The sequence below is a fragment of the Marmota flaviventris genome, chromosome 20, assembly GCF_047511675.1.
Source record: "Marmota flaviventris isolate mMarFla1 chromosome 20, mMarFla1.hap1, whole genome shotgun sequence".
NCBI lineage: Eukaryota > Metazoa > Chordata > Mammalia > Rodentia > Sciuridae > Marmota > Marmota flaviventris.
Genome location: NC_092517.1, coordinates 1,559,389 through 1,582,020, shown reverse-complemented (window position 1 = coordinate 1,582,020; position 22,632 = coordinate 1,559,389). Strand labels below are relative to the sequence as shown.

Here is a 22,632-nt window from a genome sequence, read left to right as displayed (position 1 = left end):
GGTGGAATGCGCGGATTCCACAGTAATCCATACAGTGCTTGTCTCTGGATCCCCCACTTGGAATCATGATGCTCTTAAATCTATTACCAAAGAAGGTTGCTTTAAGTTTTTCAACCAAAAGAATGACTGAGGGGTGGGGAGGAAAGGAACCAGGGTCTGCTGTGAAGGGAAGTCCTGCTGCCCAGCTGACCCCACGCATGCCTCCTGGCCCCCTGAGGACACCCAGGCACAGAGGCAGCCCCGGGGCCAGGACATGGTTTGATCCGTGATTCTCAAACCTGGTGAAGAACCACCTGGAGGGGAACAGAGGCTGAGCTCACAGAGGGGGACAGGACAGGGTGGGGTGGGGCTTTGTTCTCCACCAGGGTCCCAGGTGGTCCCGAGACGCGCCCCGCACAACACCGGAGCACACTCCACAGACTGGCAGCCCCTCTCTCCTTCTGCGAGGCCTTTGGCCCAGACTCTTGAACACACCAGTGCAGTGAGGGCCAAGGGAGGACTCCCCCGTCCCTGAAAGTCGTGACGGCTAAATGCAACCCGAGACCCAGGACTGGACCCCAGGTCAGCGAAGGGGAAGGCCACAAAAGCTATTAAAGCAGGAGCTATCAGCATGCAGATAAGGGTGCACACCACCCAGACACAGTCGTCGACCACCGCCCAGCCTCGGGAGCTCGGAACCACACGTGTCACCCAGGGCCACTCGCCCTGCGCCTACGGAGTGCCTGACACCTCAGAGGCTGCTAATTTTTAAATGACTTGATCTCTATATACCTTTTAAAGAAACTAAGCCTTTTTTCTCTTCTCCTTCAGTACTGGGAACGGAACCCAGGGCTGCTCTACCACTGAGCTCCACCCTCAGCCCTGTTTATATTTTATTTGGAGACGGGTCTCTCTGAGTTGCCCAGGCTGGCCTCAAACTTGTGATTCTCCTGCCTCAGCCTCCCGAGGCACCGGGGTGACGGGCGTGGCCACCGCGCCCAGCTTAGCTAAGCCTTTGATGATGACACCCTACCAGGAGGTGCTGCAGGTCCCCCGGGGCCGGCCAGTCCTCTTTTCCTCCACTCCTGCCAGGAAGCTCCCTCCTCCCCCGTAAACCCAGGCAGAAAGAAACTCACGCGGTCAAATGTCAGAGACAGGCTCCGCCACCCCGCCAGAGACTGGACCCTCATGATAACCCCCTGTGCTGGCCCTTTCCAAAGCCAGGGCATGGACATTTATGAGGCTCCCCTGGAAACAGAGGAGCGATGGTCTGCGGCCACGTCTCACCCATGCAGAGACGCAGGAGCCTAAATAGGCCAGGCCTGCTAAAAAGCACCAAGGTGCCCGGGCACCCACGTCTGATGCCTACGCTGGTGATGACAGCCATGATCAAGCCACACCCAGAAGCCCGATCTCAGCTCGGTGCCCAGCCCAGACGGCTAGATGGCAGGCGCGGCGGGCTGTGACGATGGGCTCCCATTGCCAACCCACCCTGCACCATTCACGGGGATCAGAGGGTTCTGCTGGAGAACCAGTCATGAGAGACAAAGTGCAAGGTGCTTACGAGGTAACCAGGCGCAATGAGAGGGAGAAAGGACGGATCTGGGCAAAGCCGGCTGTGGTCAGAGTGCTGCATCGGGTCTCGGCCTCGGGGTCCGCAGGGCGTCCATGCCCGTGTCCTGCGTGTAGACACACAGGGTCCTTTAATTCAGGACTGACATGCGCCTCTGATTGGGGCTTCCTATCATTATTTCTTGTTTCTGCAGGGGTCTTTACGTCACCCTCGTGGTGGGGTTTGCTATCAGAAGAGCACATTTTATAACCGTCCTCTGGGGACTTGGGGAAATAGCGTCAATAGCAACAACAGCAAGAGACCCTTGATTAGTGCTTAGATCTGTTCTGAGAACACAGTATCACCCCCGGGACAGCCCTGGGGGACAGCCCCATGTAGAGGTGACGTTCTCATTCTGCCACGTGGGCATGGAGGCCGACCTTAGGGCAGGCAAGTCCTCCACCTGTGAGTGGGCAGCTGGGGCTCTGTTGTCTGTCTCCCCAGCGAGGGCACAGTCTTGGCCAGTGCCCACCACCCATGGACTGCTGACTTCTTCCTAGCCCAGAGTGTCCTTCGTAGATGTGACGGGTACCATTTTGGCCTGTTCAACGGGCACCTGAAACGACTCCTTAGCTCCTTCCTGACCGATTCCCATTGCCCAGGATCCCCCGTGTCTCTTAGGCCTGGTTAATTGTGACACGGAAGTCTGGAATTTAATTTCTTCTTTCTGAAAAATACAAAGACAGCCCTTCAAATGTCTCCCACGGGGAGCACCGTGGATAGGAAAAGGACGTCTGCTTCCAGTCGGGCTTAGAAAAACGGGTGACAGATGGGCAGGGAACGGACGGACGGATGGACAGGGGCAGAGTGGGTGACGGTAAGTCGGGTTTTGGAAGTTTCTTGGCCATGTTTCTTTCAAAATACAAAATATGTCCTCAGAGATATTAACCTCAGAGTTTCAAAAGCAGAAGAGGTGCAAAAGAAAACTTGACTTCTAAAATAATTCTAGAATATCCTACAGACCCTTTCATCCGTTGATAATCCAAGTTCCAAGACTGAAGGATTTTATATTTTCATCTGAATGGGCCATCTGCCTCCTCCTCTCTCCTTTCAAGTATGCATCCTAGCATTTTTGTATGACTGTATTTCTGGCCCCAACTGAGCTCTGACACAATTCTTAGAGCTCATTTCTGAGATAGTGGTGTCCCCGCAATATGAGCACCGGCTCCAGTATCTCAGGATACTTCATATTCAACCACGCTGCTTAGAAATTCAGGTCTGGTGATGCAGAAGCCCTTCTCAATGCGTTCAGCAAATATTTACGCGTCTCCTGGTGCTGGGGACAGACCAGTGAACAAAGAATTCATTCCTGGCAAATCCGCTCTGGCTGGCGACAGCTGGAGGGCAGTCTCCTTGTCTTCCTTTAGGTCACTGTGGGTTTTTTTTTTTTTACTGCTGGGCTTCAGTCTTTAATCAGTGAAAAGAGGAACAATTCTGTTTCCCTGCACCCTCTGGGGGGCGGGGAGGGATGGGGCAGAGGCCAGGCCACAGCAGAGGTGCCCAGGCTCTGAGGACATGGGACTGAGGACGGCGTGCCTTAAAAGCCACCACGGGGCAAGCTTCAGTTCCCACGAGGGCATGCGGTGGCATCTAGCAAGTGTCTGCCATTCAAACATACCATCTCAATGTGAGGAAAGTACACAGGGAAGACCACACGACCCAGGGCAGGTGAAACACTCACTGCAAAGCGTTCAGCAGCCCTCTTAAACACAGAGTGAGATGCTTTGTTCCTCGGGGCCTGGCGGGCCTTCAAATCCGCTCTGCGCTTTAGTGCAGTGACTTGGTCTCGCAAACGCTGGTCTCGGGACGACGGCGTATTACAAGAAGGCCGGTTCACACATCTGCACAAAAACTCACAGCCTGCAGAATGCTATTTCTGCTACTGATTCTTAAAATTATTTCTGAATCTTGGAATACGCTGAGGATTAAAATACACACACATGAGCACACGTGCAAACACTCTCAAATCTCACACGCTAGGGCTCAGCCAGGTTATGAGATGGGCTGAGCATATTTTAGTGCAGCTATGTTTGCTGAGATACATGGAATGACTCCAAAACAGAGCCATAGATATGCTGCTGAGAGTGAGGAACCGTGACAGAGGAATTTGCTTCATGTTCTGTGTATGTGTGTGTGTTTTCCAGTACTAGCGATTGAAACCAGGGGCATTTTATCTGGGAGTTATATCCCCAGTTTTTTTTTTTTAATTTTTAAAAAGTTTTTAGTCATAATTGTACACAATACCTTTGTTTTATTTATTTTTATGTGGTACTGAGGACCGAACCCAGGGCCCTGCACACACTAGGCAAGTGCTCTATCGCTGAGCCACAATCCCAGCCCCTCCCCAGCTCTATTATTTTGAGACAGGGTCTTGCCAAGTTGCTGAAGTTCACCTTGAACTTGGGATCCTCCTACCTCAGCCTCCGGGGTCGATGGACTCACTAGTATGCACCCTTGTGCTGTTAGCTTCATGTTCTTTTAGGTTGAGTTGAGCTAAGTCCTCTATCTTCAAGCACTATAAAAATGGACAGTCACTGCACCCACCGTGAGTGTGAACTTTAAGAAAGTCTCTTAGTGCCGGGCGCTGTGGTGCATGCTGTAATCCTAGCAGCCTGGGGGGCTGAGGCAGGAGGATCTCAAGTTCAAAGCCAGCCTCAGCATCAGTAAAGCGCTAAGAAACTCAGTGAGAATCTGTCTCTAAATAAATATAAAATAGGCTGGGGATGTGGCTCAGGGGATAATCATCCTGGGTTCAATCCCTAGTACCAAAAAAGAAAAGAAAGTCCCTTCGCTGTGAACAGGTATCTGGAACAGGACCCGATTACCAGATGTCTCTCTAGTTTGTGAAGCAGCACATTTTGATTCGTCAGGAGCTGGCTACTGACTTTTGGTTGATTCATTTCTCCATCTCCCCTGCCCCTGCCCGTGGCTATCTATGTGCTCACTTTAGCTCTTAAAAGAAGGGGGAAAGCAAGCCGGTTACATTTGGCTGGATGGCTGGAGTGGGAGAGCCTTTTAGAAGACCTGTCTAAAATGAGAATTCAAGATTAGCGGGATCCCCTGGGTACATGCCCAGTGCCCCCCATCCCAGAGGCAATCAGAAGTCGATGGCTTATTTCCTTGGAATTCTAAGAAAAGTTTCAATCTTAGCGCTGAGAAGGGTGTCAGCCTAACCTTGCAGCTGAGTTTTCAGTGATTTTCCTAAATGTCTCCAAAAACGTGCCTAAAAGAAGGGCAGAGGGAGGGCGGGGCTGCCGAGCCGACCCTCCTGCGCTCGGCAATAGGATCACGCAGCGCTAACAGGGTAATCTGATAGGTGTATTAAATTTCAAGGTTACAAGTACAACCTCAATTCTGGAAAATTGAGTTTAGAGACAGCCGTTCCGTCTTAGGCAGTGAAAACAAAATAAGATCGAAAGCTGAAAATGACTAATTTTGATGGTGGTTACTCAAAATGGGTTTTCAGTTTGGCTTGATCTTTTTGCAAGCCCACCTTGCAAACTCCGATCCATTTCGTTGCTAGTGGAAACCATGTATCTCTTGACCGGTATTCACGGACGGCCTATCATGTGTGCCAGGCTCTGGGCCAGCTCAGGGGAGATAAAGACGAACCCTAGTGTCAAAAATTAATGAAGTCGAGAGCAGAACGGCGGTCACCAGAGCCCAGAAGAGTGGCGGGCACGGAGGGAGATGTGAGTGGGTCCAGGAGGGCAGGTGGGCATCGGGAATGACCTCAACTGCCCTCACACAGTATGATGACCACGGCTGAGGACAATTAACAGAATATTTGAAAATAGCTAGTAGGGAGGATGTCAAGTGTCCCCAGCACACAGAAGTGGCTTTGGTGACAGCTGAGCACTTAACCTGGTCTGGTCATCACACACGGCATGCACGTACTGAAATGTCACACCGTACCCGTAAATATGGACAATTACTATGTGTCAATTAAAATGTATTGAAACAAAACCCAAGGTCAATGCAGGCGCTTGAAGGATTGATCCAACACAGCGGGAGGAGCTGGACGTATTCAAAGGGTGCTCTGGGTGCTGGGAGGTCTGGCCCCTGCAGGAAAGGGTGGTGGGAGGCAGAGAAAGGACAGAATTGCGTAAGGGGTGGGATGAGTGGAGGTGTGCGAGAAGGAAAAGAAGGGGCTGGGAGACCCTCAGCAGGGGACAAGGACAGAGAGCAGAGCCGGACTCTCGGCAAGGGACAAGCAGGTTCAAGACGCGGAGCCAGCCTGGCACACCAGGTCATTTTGGAGGGAGCACAGGGCGAGTGTGGGGAGACGCTGCAGAGGTGAGCTAGGGTGGACACGTCTGTTAAGGGTCATTTCCTCTCACCCGAGGGCTCCCTATCCGTGGTTTCAGGCACCTGGGATCAATCATAGTCCAAAAATGTTAAATGGAAAATCCCTGAAATAGTTCACATGTTTTAAACTGTGGGCCGTTCTGAGCAGCGTGATGAAATCTCATGTAGACTCTGGACATGAGTCATTCTTGTCCAGTGTATCCATGCTGTAAAGGCTACCCACCAGTGTTTACTTAGTAGTGGCTTCTGGTATCGGATTGGAAGAGAAAGAGATAGACACACATACGTATCATGGTCACATGACTTTCATTACAGCACATTTTATAATTGTACTATTTCATCATTCACTACTATTGTTAATCTTTTATTGTGCCTAATTGATAAACTGAACTTGATCACAGTTTTGTACGTATAGGAGAAAACATGGGGTATATAGGGCTGGTACTGTCCTTGGTTACAGGCATCCATTGGGGTGCTGAAACCTCCCCTGTGCATAAAGGGGGACTGCAGTAGTAACAATAGCACAATAACCGTGCCAGACACTGTTCTACACCTTTGCACATGTGTTAACTCATCCATGGAGGTAGGCGGTGCCACCGTCCCCTCCTCATGCTGGGTGAAGCTTAACACGATGACATCCAGGTTGGGGTCAGGTGACTTGTTGGACCCAGGCTCCCCGGGTGCAGAGTGCAGACTCCCCGCATCACACAGCCTCCTGCAGTTACGGGGGCTGCCTACGATGTGGAGCGGGGGAGGCCGAGGCGCTGAGTTTCCCTGAATCTGTCTCGTTGGGTTTTGTGTGCGTGTGAGTGTGTGGTGCTGGGGACGGAGCCCGGGCCCCGAGCATGCGAGGCGAGCGCTCTCCCAGGGAGCCCCTCCCCAGCCCCAGTTCTGCTGGCTCCACGCTGCCCTCCATCTGGGCGTCCACTCCTCACCACTCACGGGGTCACCCACTCAGCAACCCTTCGCCTAACCCCAGAGGCCAAGGAGTCCAGTCTCAGGAAACCTGGTGCCTGCCCTCGCGGGGCTGGTGACCATCCAGGGACACGAGGACGTGAATTTCCAAGGCATCCTGTGCTCCGTCCCCTGCTCCACACCACAAGGGCACACAGGGTGTAGGAGGAAGAGAGGCCGAGGTCGGGTCGGAGTAGCTGAAATGGTCAGAAGTTAAAAGCCCAACTCTACCAGGAAACATACACAACAGAAAGCAGTGTGTGACCGTGGTGTGATGCAGGCTGTGGTCCTGGGTCATGGCCCTTCCTGGGTTCCTTGTGTTTTTCTGCCTTTTTTCCTTCTGCCGTAGTGGACGGGGCCCCCTGGCCTCCCATGTGCTAGGCAAGCACCCTACCCCTGAGCTACACTCCCACCCACATCCGCATTCTCTAGACACACATTTGGAAAGGTGACGTTTAATGAACACCCTGATTATTTTTGATTTAAACTAACTCAGGCTTCCTGTTTAAGGCACTGAAAAGCGGGCAGGGGTGCGGCTCAGCGGTACAGCGCTTGCCCTGCATGTGACAGCCCTGGGCGGCCTCCCCAGCACTGCGGGTGGAAGACAGTCGGAAAAGCATTACTCAGACAGCAAAAGCTTTTCCCTATCTCCCTCTCCGAGATCATTTATACTCCGCGGTGCACTTTCTAGTTTTTCCTATGAGTACGTTGGAAATAAATACATAAATAAATAAAAACACGGAACCAACCATACCAGGTTCACCGTTCTGTTACTTGGCTCTTTTCAAGTGCAACAACATAATAATTTAGACGTGTCTGCGCATGGGCTGAGGAGGGACAGCCTATGCTTTTTCATATCCTATCCTGGGAATGATCCGCCATTTATTTAATTCGTGTTCAAGACTATTTAAGCACCTTCCAGTTCCCCACTGTTAGAAACGATAATGTGAAGGTTCTTTTTTTTTCTCTTTTGCAGAGTATTTTGTGCACATCTTTTCATACGTCCATAAAATCTTCCATAGAGGGATTCCTTCAGGGGGAGCAGAAGAGGGCCAAACTCTCCCCCAACCTGCAGGAGCCTTGAAGAGCTTCCATGTCTCCGGATCCACACGCTCAGATGCAAATGACAGAAGGTCTGTAAGGACCTTGCACAACCTGCCTGCTGCCCCCATGTTTCAGGATGACTGTCACAGCGCCTGCTGATGAAGGGAAGACCTAGCAAGCCCCGGTCAAGAACTGGGGGGAGAGGGCTGGGGGAATCAACAGGGCTGCCCAGCCTCGCAGTGACTCTGTTTCCAACACGGTCGTAACGTTTGGCTCCCTTGCCTTTCCACGTCGATTCCAAGTACCAGAGACAGCTGACAGCCGAACAGGGTGCTCGACCCCCCCCACCCCAAAAAAGCACAAGAAATAAAACCAAGCCTCAGTAAGTGGGATGCCACCAGAATACAAAACTTGTGCGCAGGAAAGGAAGTGAGGAGAGGATCCACGGAACGGGGAGGGGGGAATCTTTGCCAGCTGCAGCTCTGCAGGGGATTCATATCCAGAAGATAAAGAACTCAAACCACGGAACACCCCAGATCCAAATCACCCAATCAATAAACGGGCAAAAGAACTCAGCAGACACTTCTCAAAAGGAGCATCATAAATGGCCAACCAATCCGTGAAAGAATGTTCCACCTCTCTAGCCATCAGGGAAACGCAGGCCAGAACTATACTGAGATCTCACCTCGCTCCAATCACCATTGTGATTACGAGGAACGTAAAGAATGATAAATGCTGGTGAGGACGTGGGGGAAAGGCACACTCACATGGTTGGTGGGACCACGATTTAGTACGACCACTCCTAGGAACAGAGCCACCATATGACCATGCTATGCCACTCCTGGGTGTTTATCCCAAAGAACTAAAATCAGCATGTGGTAAGTGACACAGCCACCTCAAGCTTTCTAGCAGCACACCTCACAATAGCCAGGTGTGGAATCGACTCTGCTGCCCATCAACAGATAAATGGATTGAGACATTGTGGTGTATATGCACAGTGGAGATCTATGCAGCCATCAATAAGAGTAAAATGATGGCATTTGCTGGTAAGTGTTGCTGACCCTTGCAGTGATAGGCAGCCCTCACCACAGACGCTGGCCTTTAATAGGGACGCAGTGACTTCTTTACCCAAATAAAGACAAAGACCCTGGTTTCTGCAGCCAGAGCCCCTGGGTCCGATCACTCCCTAGTGAGATACTTAGCCTTGGCCAGTTACTCGGCCACTTGCGCCTCCCCTTTCCCATCTGTCAGGTGGAATGCCTGCCCATGTTAATTGTCGTGAAGATTAAATGTGAACATGCGGACCTGCTGCCTGGCGAGCTCGGTGAACAGAGCTGTGTGTCGGTCTTTCCATCACTGTGACAAAGTACCCAAGACAAGCAATTTACCAAGAGGAAAGGTTCTTCCCTGGCTCCCAGTCTGCAGATTCCGGGCCCTGCCTGGCTGGCCTCCTTGCTTTGGGCAGGACGGTGTGCGGCAGAGCAGGACTGCTGGGGCTGGGACCCCACAATCCTCCTCAGGGGCATGACCCCAGTGAGGAGCTCAGCCCAGCCTCCTAAAACTCCCACTGCCTCTCAGCAGCACCACGGGGGACCAAGCCCGTGACACAGGAGACTCTGGGGACCTTTGCCATGTCACCGGCCAGCTGCTGCCACTCCTGTGCAGAAGGGGGAACCACCGTGTGCCTGGTCTCCACTGCAGGCGCCCAGGAGCCCCCTGCTCTTCCCAGGCTGTCTTCCCACTGTGGTCACGATTTCCACACACCCAAGGGGACAGGGGGACAGTACCCTGTCACTTGGCCAGTCTGTCTTCAGCTCATTCATTTTTAAAGCATCGTGACCTGGGGCAGTCCCGGGTTCCCCCGGTGACCACAGCTGCGCACGGCGGCCTCCAGGGCCCCAGGGCCGGTTTCGGCATTTCCAGCTCATCACCCCCTGGCACAGGTGGTTGTTTTGCGGAGGCCAGGTGTGCCCCTCCGCGCCCTCGCCAGGGAGGCCAAACAGGTTCGGGGGCCCTCCCTTGAGTGCCGTGTGCACACTCCCGGGGAGAGCCGCAGGGGAAGGCTTGGTTCCAGCTCAGGTGTGGTGCCCCTGAACTGCCCCCCAGGACATGCTTTGTCCCCAGCCCAGCCTGCGGAAGGCATGTGGCCCCTGACCACTCCTGACCGACCACCATGCAGGTTGTCCAGAATGAAGGGAGAGACAGGCACCCATTCACCCATCAGGAGCAGCTGCCTGGGGGTCAACACACAGACTCTGGCCTCCGGCTCACCAGCCACGTCACACTGTGGGGGCTACGTGGCCTCTGTGCCCGGCACCCATCTGTCCACTGGGTAAGGATGCAGTGGGGTCAGAGAGGATTAACAGTGACGGAGTGGACCCACCCAGGGAGCACCCGGCAGTGCCCCCTGTAAGCCGAGGGACAGGCGTCCCTGGGTGCCAAGTTACTGGCCGCACTTCCGTCTCCAGAGGCCAGGGCCGATGAGAAGCTGAGTCCAACGTGGAACGCTGCTCAGGGCAGAGTCTCCTGCTGGTCTACCTGGCCGAGGTCACTGTCCACACACTCCTGAGTACCAAGCCACTTTGGACCCCTGTGGCTGCTCTCTGACTTGTAAGAAGGGTCTGCCTCCTGGGGGGCTCTCTGCAGGGCCGGCCACAGCGGGTGCACGGGAGGTGCTCGGAGCTGGGAGTGATTGCTCACCTTCTTTAGGGAAAAAGATCTACCCTACCCCCTTTTAAACTGGTAGTGAAAATGAGAGTCCTGTCTCTGGCCCTTGATTCATGGTTTTTAAACCACGATTTAGTATGTACTAAACATTCTGTGGGTTTAAATACCCAAAGCCCAGCATCTCTCCACCTTCAGTGTGCTGAAGAATCTCTGTGCCCCCTGTCAGAGGAACTGGCTGGTTTTCACTGTCTGCATGACTCTGGCTGCGGTGTAGGAAGGGGCAGAGAGGCAGGAGCCTGCTCTTTAAAGATGAGCATTTTCTGTAAATGTGATAAAATCAGCCACAAGTCACAGGTGAGAAACGCTGCCCCATCTCACGTGTCTTTCTGAAACAGGAGAAACAGGCTCAGGGAGGTCAAGAACCTTCCCCAAGGTCACACAGCTAGCTAGCTCAGCCGGTTGTTGCCCCAGCCCTGAGACCTTCCTTAGAATTACTTTTTCTTCATCAAGATCAACAGCTGCTATGATCTGTGACACACTTTCTCCTTGCAGACTACAGCAGGGCACGGGGGACAGAAACAGAGCAGCCATCATCTGCACTGTTCTACACGGAAGGTGCAGGTGTCACCAAGCGGGGCTCTGGTTATCGACAGGCATTCAGGTCCTTCAGATCTTTCATTAATACAAACCTTAATACAGTGAACATTCTTACCTATGACAAGGCTTCCAGGACAGAAGTGCACGGAATATTTTTGTTCATTGTGTAGCCTATGGAGTACTTCTTTGAAGTTCAGAAGAAATAAATGACTTTTGCATGATTTACCAAATGCAAAAAGTTATTACTAAGGTAGTTTTTTTTTTCCCTAGAGAATGAATTTAATACTCACTGATGTTCAATTTGTGACTTAAAAATACCAGAAGACAGATCCAGAAATGCTCTGTGTATTCCCAGTTACGAGTGGTCTTTAGCCAGGCTGGCAGGTGGCACCCAGGATGACTGCAGGGTTGGGGCTCCATGTGTACTTCTCGGAGTTGTGGCCGAACGTGCCCGACACAGAGCCTCACAGCGGGTGCCTTAGGATAGTTCTCTACACAGCAACTATTGACCGTGAACTGACACCTCAAAGACTGGAGAGAAACCAAAGGGGTGTTTGATCTTTCTTTTGGAGCATTAGACTGGTCGTGAGGTTCTCTTTTTACAGAACTGTTTTCACTTGTTTTTGGATGAACACTAACACTACAAAGTGAATTTTTGACCACTGCAGGTGGCCACTTTGACCCTAGGTGTGCACACTGCCGTGTTTCCCTTGGTTACAGATATGGCATGACTCCTTGAGGACGTCTCCTCATGGGCCACAGCCACTCACGTACTGGGACGGCCAGCGATGCCCTGAGTGCCCCAGTGTGTCCCTGTGCACACAGGAGTTGGCTTTGGAGAAAACGAAAGGGAAACTTCCTCCTCCCCCTTTCACACCCTCCTGGACACCCACACTCAGAACCAGGAGGGACAGTTCTTTGCACACTCTCAAGGGTCTCCAGTGGTGTGTTCTCCGCGCAGAGCAGCGAGGACATTGACAAAACCACGGGGAACCACCCTGTGTGGTCGAGGACACGTGCGTGAGGCTGAATTTGGTGAGTATAAACCAAATTCCCCAAAGAGCTGTGCGGAGCTCCTGCAGACATATGAGACCTCTTGGCAAGTCACATTCCCTCCTAACAGGTGTGTAAAGGGACACGTGGCTTTGTCAATATTTGCAGGTAAGAGCTCTCTTCCTCTGCGTATCTGCCTTCAGGGAACTAGAAGTAGGGGGAGCTGTTCCGAGGACAGGAGGAAGAGTGGGTCGGGTCTGCTGGAGGTGCTGCAGGTGTCTGCTCTGTGCACCGTTGGATCCAGCAGTGAGCCCTGAGTTAACAGCTGCTACCAGCCTGGTGACTCAGTTTACCAATCCGTGGTGGATTACCTACGCGTGTCCTACAGCGGCGGCTGTGATCTCATAGAACTTACTGACTTGTCCGGCGATGGTTCGGATGATAGATCTGTGCAGGATGTTCTTAAGAAATCATTAAGAAGTGACTTGAGGGCCCCGATGCCGGATGAGCGTGAGTTTGTTACATTTACCTGGTTCTGTGACATCTCTCGGGATTGTTACCGGCTGCCTAAATAGTAATTAGACACAAAATATCCCACTCTGAATCCCTGCAGCTGAATTCTAAAACATCTTATCAGTGTCAGTCCAAACGACCTGTGATGTTTCCTAAGAGTTCTAAATTCTTCAACAAGCCACAGAGACGCCCATTTAGAAAGAGCTCCCTGCGACCGGCATTCCTAAGAGGGGGTGAGATGTAAGAGAGCTCAGCTTTTCATTTCTCTCTCAAGACGAGCGGAACTTACTGCGCCAATGATAAGAGAAATAACGCCAGCTGAAGACCTGCGAGCCAACCTTGCATGAGCAACAGAGCAATCGCCACCAAGGAGGGTTTTTACGGGACCACACCGAGCGCTCACTGTGCGATGAGCACCGTCACTGGGGGCGACTGTGCTGCTGCCCAGGAGACGGCATCCCTGGGGGTGATCACGCACCACTGGGGGCGAATCTGCCCCACCCATGAGACGCACCTCTGGGGGCAACTGCACCCCTGCCCAGCAGACGCACCTCTGGGGGTGATCGTCCCCACCCAGGGCACAAATATCACAACAGGCAGGCAGGGACATGGAGAAGATCATCGTAACTAGGTTTCATATGTTCAACGGTAGACACCTGAAGGGGTAAAGAGCATTCAGGTAGCACCTCTACAGTCAGGGACTCCAGGGGACCCACCGAGGTGAATGCAGATCAGAACGCAAAAGAAAAATGAGTGAAATCAGTCGCAGCAGAGAAACTCTACCACCACCCCCACCACAAAACCCAAAGCAAACAGAAACCCCACCAAGAGCGACTCAATAAAAGCCGAGCCCTGCAGAACAGGTGCCCCGAGGCCCCACAAGCAGGGCAGGTGTGGAAAAGACATTTAAAGTCACAGTGTCTGAAAAATTTCCCCGTTTGATGTAAATGGTAAACCCCAAATTCCAAGACACTCAGTAAATGCCCACCAGGAGAAGCAGGAAGAAAAGCTTACCAGGCAGCCCACATTCAAATCGCTCAGAGCAGTCACCAGTCAGGGAAAGACGCAGCTCACGAGACACACTGGGTCAGGGACAGCAGGGACTTCTCGTTAGCAAGCAAGAAGACATGAGCCGAGACCTCCACAGAGTTGGGGGAAGAATGCTGGCAGCAGGGGTCTCTGCCCTGTGAAGTAGCTGTCCCAACAGAGGTGAATGGAGATGGTCCCAGACACAAGCTGAGAGGAGGGGTCTCAGCAAGTGCACAGGGAGAAGTGCCCAGAGAGTCCTTCAGGGAGAAGCAGAATTACAACCCAGGAGCACCAACCACACAGAAGGTGGAGATTAGGAACAGTACCCACAGGGCAAATCCATGGTTTAAAAATTTTTTAAATGTCTTTAAAGGGGATCAAAAGTTTACACAAAAATAACAACGTCTCATGCGTCTGTAACACATCCCGGAGTGAAACGTACGACATTAAACAGCAGAGAGGGGGAATTACCGCATGGTGCTGCTCTCCACGGGAAATGGCGCGATGTCAAGTGGAGGCAGACTTGGTGAGTGAGCAGGAGATGTGCAGATTTAACCCCAAAGCAACCACAAGTCACAGGGCAGCTGCAGCCCATGACCCAACAAGGGGACAAGAAAACGCAACCCAAAGAGGACAAAGAAAAGACAAGACAGAAAGGTGGGCGAGGTGAGCCTGGTTGTGCGATGATCAACTTGGGGGTCAATAGAGGGCAGAGCCCAGCTGAAAGGCAGATGCTCAAACAGGACCCAAGAAATCAAGACGCAACTCCTAAGCTGTCTGCTTCCGACAAGCAGACAGTCGATACACAGAAACTCACAGGTCACAACAGAAACACCAGGCGCGGTGGTGCACACCTGCCATCCCAGGGACTTGGGAGGCCGAAGCAGGAGGATCGCAAGTTTGAGGCCAGTCTGGGCAACTTAACGAGATCCTGTCTCAAAGTACAAAATTAGAAAGGCCGGGGATGTGGCTCAGTGGGTTCAATCCCTGGTACTGGGGGTGGGGAGTAGAAGATATCTGCTAATACCAAAACCCAAAGAAACTGCTAATACCAATCAACCCAAAGAAGTGGCTACATTGATATCAACAAAGCAGTTTTCAGTGTCAAGAATATTGCCCTGAGAACGTGAGAAAGAAACAGGAAACCCACAAGGACAGGCAGAGGTTAGACAGTCCTCTGTCCATAAAGGATGCACCAGCCTGTCAGGGGACCAGCAAGACGATGCACTGGAACCCGCCGAGGGGCCCGGATGACCTTCATGGGACATGCCATCAAGGACAGCAGCAAGCCCATCTTCCCGGTGCACAGGGGCCTCTTACCATGACCAAGTGTATTCCAGGTTATTCTCCACAAACTCACACAAAGGGCACAGCCTGTCCAGGGAGGTTCTGGCCTGACAGGGTTCAATCACCAGAGCCTCCCCGGGCATTCTGTGTGTGGCGCTGGCCACTCTGGAGAACAGAGGTTGGGTGCCAGCGTGATCACTCTGGGTGCCTGTCCCTACCCCTGGGGACTTGGGAAGGACCAGCCGCCACTCGGGGGTGGGGATTGAGGCGGGTAGGAAGTACCAACAAGAGGAGAGTGGACTCTTCTTACTTTCAATGTGACCTGGCCCTGGCGGCATTCAGTGAGCGAGGCCAAGAGGCACATGGCCCTTACCTTGTGCACGCAGGCCTTGGCGTTCAGGAAAAACAGCTCCACGGTGGTTTTCTCCCTTAGAAACGATATGCTCTCGATGTAAAACCTGAAAGACAGCACAGGGGGTTGTTTCTCCAGATTTATTCCCTTATCATCGCGGCACAACTGCGTGGCCTCATGGCGCGTGCCCCTGCGGCAAGGCAGAACTCGGAGGAACCAGGCGACCTGTGCGCTTCCCGTCCATCTGTACAACAGGTACCTGCAGATAGAATCTCCCCGGCCATGCTTCTGTGGGCTGGACGGCGAGACCAAGGGAGGCTCAACACGCACCCAGCTGCCACACACCCGCGTGTGTCGCGGATTCTCTGACACGTGCTCTGGGGAGCTTGGAACACCTCCGAGAGCTTCACGCAAAGCCGGGGTGGGGGTCGGGGTGCGGCGCTGAAGGCAGGAGGCTGACCACACTCTGCATAGGGGACCCTCGAGGCTCAGAGGTGTCAGGCTGGGGTGCACCCAGGCCCCCACTGCTCAACCCATCGTCAGAGAGCTGCAGGACACCCGGAGACCCTCCCTCCTCTGGCTCCTCCTAGACTTGGGTTTTCCCTGGCTGGGAGCCCAGCTCTCTGCAGCTGCCAATCTCGCTCTTTTCTCATGCAGATCAGGGTACTGAGGGCCTCTCCAGGGCCCCCTTTCTAGGATCTTGCCTGTTCTTTTGGTGTCACAGGCTCTGTCCCTCCTCAGCTGAGTCTGTAGGGACCCCTGGGCGTGAGCTGAGGCCACAGGTTTCCCACGTGGGGAAACAGGTGCCCCAGCCAGCGCGCAGCTTGGGGCCTGGAAGGGCGCTTGCTCCGGAGCTGGAGAAAGTGCAGATGATGCAAGGCTGGAGGGGCGCGAGGAATGGCTCTGGGCGCCTCTCAGCAGTAATGAAACGCAGCCACCCGTGGCGATCTTATCACCGAGACGGTAAAATCATTCGACAATCGCCACCCTGTGACGTTGAATCATTAGGAAAATTCCACAGGGAGGAGAATAAAGCCTCTGTCTTTATTTAGGGGGTTCACCCCATGAGGTGAGTGGGTGGGGACCGTCCGGGAAGCCCCGAGGCGAGCACCCCACCCCACCTCTGCGGTTCCAGGCGTGTGGCCTGGGGCACATGACTCATCTTCCAGGTCTGGTCTAGGGTGGGTGTCAGGATCCTACTGACCTCATAGGACTCTGGAAAGATCAGCTTTGATAACGTGTGTCAAATGCTCAACAATCTTAACAGCAATCGCTCACAAAGCCTTTTCTCCCCGGCATCTAGAACTGGGTGTCATGGAGGAAGGGAGTCCCCTGGCTTATAAAGTGAAGACAGTGACGCCTACCTGGGGGCTCTCACCACCTGGGGCAGGTAGGAACTGAGCTGGTTCTCACCATGGAGACACTGTGATGTCGCTTCTGTCAGAAAGACCAGCGGAGGTGCTGGGATCGGCCTCTCTGAAGGCCAGGAGGACACAGCGTCTGCTGAACACAGACGGGTCCAGGCTGGGGGGATAATGCCAGGAGCGGCGTCTTTTCTGGACGACATGCTGGACTTTCTTTCTTTCTTTTTAAACGATTTTAGTGGCCAATGGATTTTTCACTTTGTGCCTTTACGTGTGGTGCTGAGGACTGAACCCAGGGCCTCACAGTGCCAGACGGGGGCTCTGCCCCTGAGCCACGACCCCAGTCCTACGTGCTGGACTGTCACAAGGTGGCTTCCACCAAGGCAGAGCTTGCTGTCACCAGGGTCTCCTCCTTCCAGTGCAGTTGCTCTACCTGGACCTCGGCTGCCTGGGCTCCTTCACGGAAGCCAACGGACCATCCCAGACTCACAGGATAAAGGCCGTCTGTTCCAGCCCTTTTTGGAAACACACTCTTTGCTTTCTTCACAGGCACTGGCGGGGGAGAGGGGATTTCTCCAGGATTCTGTTCCGTTGATGCCCAGGGTTAAATTTTCAGCTTTGGAACGAGCCCAGAGGTGTGGGACTGGCGTAGGTTTTGGGGTTAAACTTCAAACAGCGTCACAAAGGATGCTTTCTGGGAAGAGCAGCTGCTCCGAGAAGCTCTGCTGCCGCCTTTCCGGCTCCTCCCGTGAGCATCTTCTGTCTTTCCCGATGGCTCACCTGACCGCCCATCAGTGGGACATGATGGTGACAGCATGCAGGCTGTCAGCCAGAGGACCCGTCACGGCGGTCAGAGAGCAAGCCCCGGAGCTGTTCTGGCGGACTGTCCTTGGATTTAGGTGGCCAACACGTTCACCTCGGTACCTATTGGAGGTCAAAGTCACTACTACGGAGCTGGGAAGAGTCATGTGGATCCCAGGCTCGGGCTGGGGCCAGCTGCTCTGCTCTCTGTTCCTCTTACTCTGGTCCACGCCCCAGAGGAACGAGCGGGGTCTCCGATGTGTGGAACCCAGAGGGGCACACGGTTGAGCAGCCGGCGCTCGGTGGAGACGGACAGCGTACCCTTCTCACTCTACCAGTGGGACTATGATGAAATGCAGGGACCCAGCCGGGAACCTCTTTAAAACTTGAACAGTAAAATCCAGAATGGAAACCAAGTGTCTTTCCTGGGCTCATTGTCTGAAGGAAGCAAAGGCTACAAAAGTATCTGTCTCAACACAGAAGAGGAAAATGGAATCCCAGCTCTCCCCACCAGGTAGGACTTCTCTGGTTCCCGGCTGAGCGGATTTCTTGGTCTTCTGGGTCTTTGAGCCCAGCACAACTGCCCGTGCTCTGCCCTGGGGGCATTGCTAGGTCTGTGGGGCCTGACAAAGTCCTCCTTGGGGTTCCTCAGCCTGCGGGTCATCTCAGGACCTCCTGCAGCCTCAGACCTGATCCCCACTCCGAGCAGGGAGACCTGCTGATCACTCATTCGGGCTCCACCCCAGAGCCATCCTGGGTCTCCAGATGCACAGCAGGGGCTGAAGGCCAATTCAGGTGGGTCCACCCTCCCCAGCGTTTGGGAGTCCAGCGGTTTCCTGTCATCCCTGGGTGGACAGCAGTCTTGGAGAAGTCCTAAAAGCTGCTCTACCTGCTGCTCCGTATCCCCTGCCGGCAAAGCCCTTCCCCCTGCCTGGGCTTCAGCGCCAAGGGCCACCTGCAGGTAGCCTGTAGAAGGGTGCAGGTCCAGGTGTGAGGGCCAGGAGAGGGAGTGTCCATACCAAAGGTGCCAAGGCCATGGGAATTCCAAGGCCCACCTCTTTAGAGCCACCAGAGCACAGCAGGGCTGGGGATGGGTGTGGGGGGTCAGTCCTTCAGGGAGGGGACAGTTGGGCATGGAGAATAATGGGGATCCGGGCTGAGGGCCTCCCCCCAGGACAAAGGAGAAGGGGTCCGACCCAAGCCTGGTAGCTCATGATGAATGCTCCATCACTCACATGGGCTCCTCCAACAGCCCCGGTACAGAGGTACCACACCAGCTCGAATGTGTCCAGGGTGCCCAAAGCCACGTGGCTGAGAAGAGCTGGGCTTGCAGCCAAGAAGGGCACCGAGGCACGCTCAGTGGCCGGCTGGGGCTAGCACTGTGAAGGTGGCTTTGACTGTCAGGCTGCGGCACGTTCCTGACCTCGGTGGGTGGCACTGAGGGTGCTGCGGAATCCCTGCAGCCCGGCAGGACTCTCCACCACGAAGGAGGGCCTGCTGCCACGGACACCCTGCCCGGAGGCCTCGCTGGAGAACCTGTCCTCTACCTTCTTCTGCCCCCCGTTACGAATCCTTAGGTCACCTGAGGCTTCCTGCCTCATTGCCCGAGACACACCCAGGCACACACATGTCCATGGACCCCCAGGCTGTCTCCTAAAACAATGCCAGGAGTACCACAGCGCAGGACCCAGGTCTCAGAGAGGGTGAGTGCCTTTCCACACTCGGTTTCTGCCTTCTGACCAAGGAGCACAGTGAGGAGAATCTGGAGTCAGGATCGGGGGCTCTGTGTCTCTCCAACTCCCCAGGAGTGGGACGCTCACGGGTGGGGGGCTGCTCGCCAGCAGCCTGGACATTCTCACGGACATTCGGGGGCCTTCTCACTGCATCCCCAGATGGAGCCCCCAGATGGAGCGCCGGCTGGTTCCCAGGGCCCCTCCAGCAGCCTCTGTCGGGCCCCTGCAGGAGGAATCCAGGATTTCTCTGGGCTTTTAAATCCTCCTGAAAAGGTGAACTCCCCTGTCTGAGTGTGCCTGTAAATTTCCTACTCCCCGAGAGCTCTAAATAACTCGTGACTACCCAGCCACAAACACGGTATCTCATTTTTCTTTTATTACTTTTCACGCTGAATTAAAAATATTTACTCAAGTAATTGTTTTATTGTAGCAGAAAAAAAATAAGCCGAAGAAGAAAAACGAAAGTGATTCTTGCTAACATCTCAAACTTCTTTCTACATGTGCAGAGAGTTTTCAAAAGTGCCATCGAGCCGTGTAGCACTACCCGGTGGTCCACTTCCTTCACCTGGAATCTATCAGGAATTTTTTTTTTGGGGGGGGGCACTGGGATTGAACCCAGGGGTGACTTAACCACTGAGATACACTCCCAGCCCTTTTTATTTTTTATTTTTGAGACAGGGTCTTGCTCAGTTTCTGCTGCTAGGCCGGCCTTGAACTTGTGATCCTCCTGCCTCAGCCTCTTGAGCTGCTGAGACTACAGGTGTGTGTCGCGGTGCACACGCTCCTATCAGGAGCATTATTGCCTATGTCACTGAATTTCTCTTGTCACCCTAGTCTATCTTTTATAGATATATGGCTGTTTAAAAAAAAAAAAATCTTTTTTTGACAAGGCGGTAGCAGTCTTGCCTCACCCACCACGGTGGAGAGTTCTCTGCTCTGAGCCACCGAGGACCAGTGGCAAGTCACTACCATCCTAGGACATAGCGAAGGTGACTTAGAAAGGGGAGGAGGAAAGTTCGGGAGCAGGAAGACTGAATAGAAAACAGGCGAGAGGCATTCAGAAGAGTTAAAGATCCTGCGGGGACGGAGCTGGGTGGTACCAGCCCAGCGGCCCCTGGCTGCCCTGCTCCGGGGCAGCGGGAGGTTTCCGACGAGGTCAGGCCAAGTCCTTGCACTCCTATTTCAAGCCTGCTTGTCACTCACTATCAAGCTTTTAAACGCTCACATCTGGGCTGCATTACCCAAGAGGCCATGTGTTTGCCAAAGATAATTCTCCGCTGAAGATAACAACACCCAGCCCCAGAGAAGTCCCCAGGAACCCGGGGGAGTCTGGGCTCACGTGGAAATGGAGAGCTGGCTAAATAAATTAAGACCCATAAATAAATTACGGTGGGTCTATGCACATATCCCTTGCACACACACGGAGCACGTATCTTTGAGATTTTGTAACTGGAGGAAAGGCAAAGGCCTAGCGCTCAGTCGGAGAGGGAGGCCGACTCCTGCCTCGGCTTCTTTTCTCCCTGCAGAAGCCGCCCCCGTCAGAGCTGTGTCCGGCATCAAGGGGACGTGAGCCAGAGACTGACTTGCCCCTCGCATCTGTAGGAGCTCAGTGTTTAGGTCAGGAGTAAACGAGACGGTTAGGTCAAGTGCTCAGCCGGTGCCTGTCCCAGGGCTTCTGCCACATGTCAGGGGAGGGGCCGCATCTCGGGGGCCAGCTGTAGGGTGTCTTTCTGTGCATGCACCCTACGACTCAGGGTTTTCTTACATTTCTAGAAGGTCTTGCACAATCACCTTCTAGACTCATCTCTGGCCTGGACTGTTGCAAAAGCTTCTCAGCTCATCTCCGGTGTCCCAGACCCCTCCACTCTGCCCTAAGGCTGCAGCCAGCAGGAGGCTGTGCGAAAGGGGAATTGCTGAGCACAGGTCACAACTCACAGGCCTGATGCCAGGCAGCACGTGCCTCCCTTTTAGGGATCTCTCCAGACGCTGGACGGCCGGGGGCTGTTCGCGCAGGCACGTTCCTGCCACGCAGCCTGCACACCGGCTCGTCCCCGCCTGGAATAACCCTCCCAGAGATCTGCACAGCTCCGGCCTCTTCTCCCCGGGGTCTTTGTCCAACGCCAACTTCTCTGAGAAGCCTGTCGGAGCACGGAGACCTGGTGGCAGCCCGGGCGTCCCTGAGGCTCCCTGGCCCCTCCCTGAGGTATGTTTTCCGGAATCCCTTCCCTCACACAGCCTGCACATACACCTGAGTGAGTGCCGGCCTCTCCCCTCGAGGCTACAGGGAGAGCAGGGCTGGTCACTCTTCTTCACCACACCTGTGTCCCCAGCGTCGAGCACAGGGCCAGCTCCGTGGTAGGAACTCAGCAGCTACACGGCAGAGGAGCCCATCATCCAAGAGACCCAAGGAAGGCCGTGTCCATGAGCTGACTGCGCTGGCGGGGCCTCTGCCTTGCTCACTGTCCACCTGCTCACGGGCAGGGCGCCTCGCAGGAGCCAATGACAAAAGGGGTCAGGAAGAAGGGAAGCCCCCGGCCTGGGACTGCGTCTTCCAGAAGTCGTCCCAGAGAGGTGAAGGATGTCATCAGTCGTCTACGGGGAGGGGTGGGGAGAGGGTCCTGGGGACACAGCCCCCCACCCAGCAGGCATTGCATCAGAACGTGGGCCAGGGTCCTGGGCGAGTGGGGGGCTGGGGCTGAGAGGGGGTAACTGCAGTTTGAAAAATTTCCCACGATGACTCCATATGCTCTGGCGGTCCCTCTGAAGAACTCTGAAACACTAGGCCGTTTTCCATCCGGTCTCTTTTGTTGAGTGACTTGTTTGCTGTAAACGTGTCATAACTCACGGTCCACCTCCACAGTGGACACCTGGGTATTTCTAACTGTGTGTCCTAACAGCAGCAGTGACGCGCGTCCTTGCGATGGTGGGCACCGAGGGGAGCCCTTTGTCTGACTTAGCTTCCCAGTGGCCGTGCACTTAGCACTGGGTCGGAGGGCTCCGTGCTCCCCGTTCCTGGGCAGGTGACAGCGATCTCCTGGTGCAAGAGTATGTCGGGGTGACCGATCTCACGGAGGGTCCTCAAAGCAGAACCAAATGACAGCTGCAGCTGTAGCTTCAGGGCACACAAGCAGCCTGGAGGGGCGTTGGTGTCTCTTGTGTCTCCTCTGCTTGGGAGGACGGAGAACCTCACAGGGTCCCCGCTTCCCTGGGCTGTGTGACAGCCACCTTGGCGAGCCCCAGAACCCCGTGACACTCGGTGCCTGTGGTCGGTTTGCCTACTTCTGTGGTGTGGGCTTTTGCTTTATCATGAATTTAATGGGGAGTAACGACCACAGTTTAATTGGAATAATAACACAGGCCACAATGATCTCATTATCTCGTTGGGAGGATGGACTCCGC

At 54.0% G+C, this 22,632-nt stretch overlaps 1 protein-coding gene across 3 annotated transcripts in view; it reads right to left on the bottom strand.

Moving 5' to 3' along the window:
• Frmd4b (FERM domain containing 4B) overlaps nt 1-22,632 on the bottom strand; it is a 124,942-nt gene that overhangs the window by 59,512 nt on the left and 42,798 nt on the right. For all 3 annotated transcript variants that reach the window (XM_027931898.2, XM_071605843.1, XM_071605844.1), the window contains exon 5: nt 15,357-15,441. In XM_027931898.2, coding sequence (XP_027787699.2) covers nt 15,357-15,441 — 85 coding nt within the window. The remainder of the gene's footprint in view (nt 1-15,356; nt 15,442-22,632) is intronic.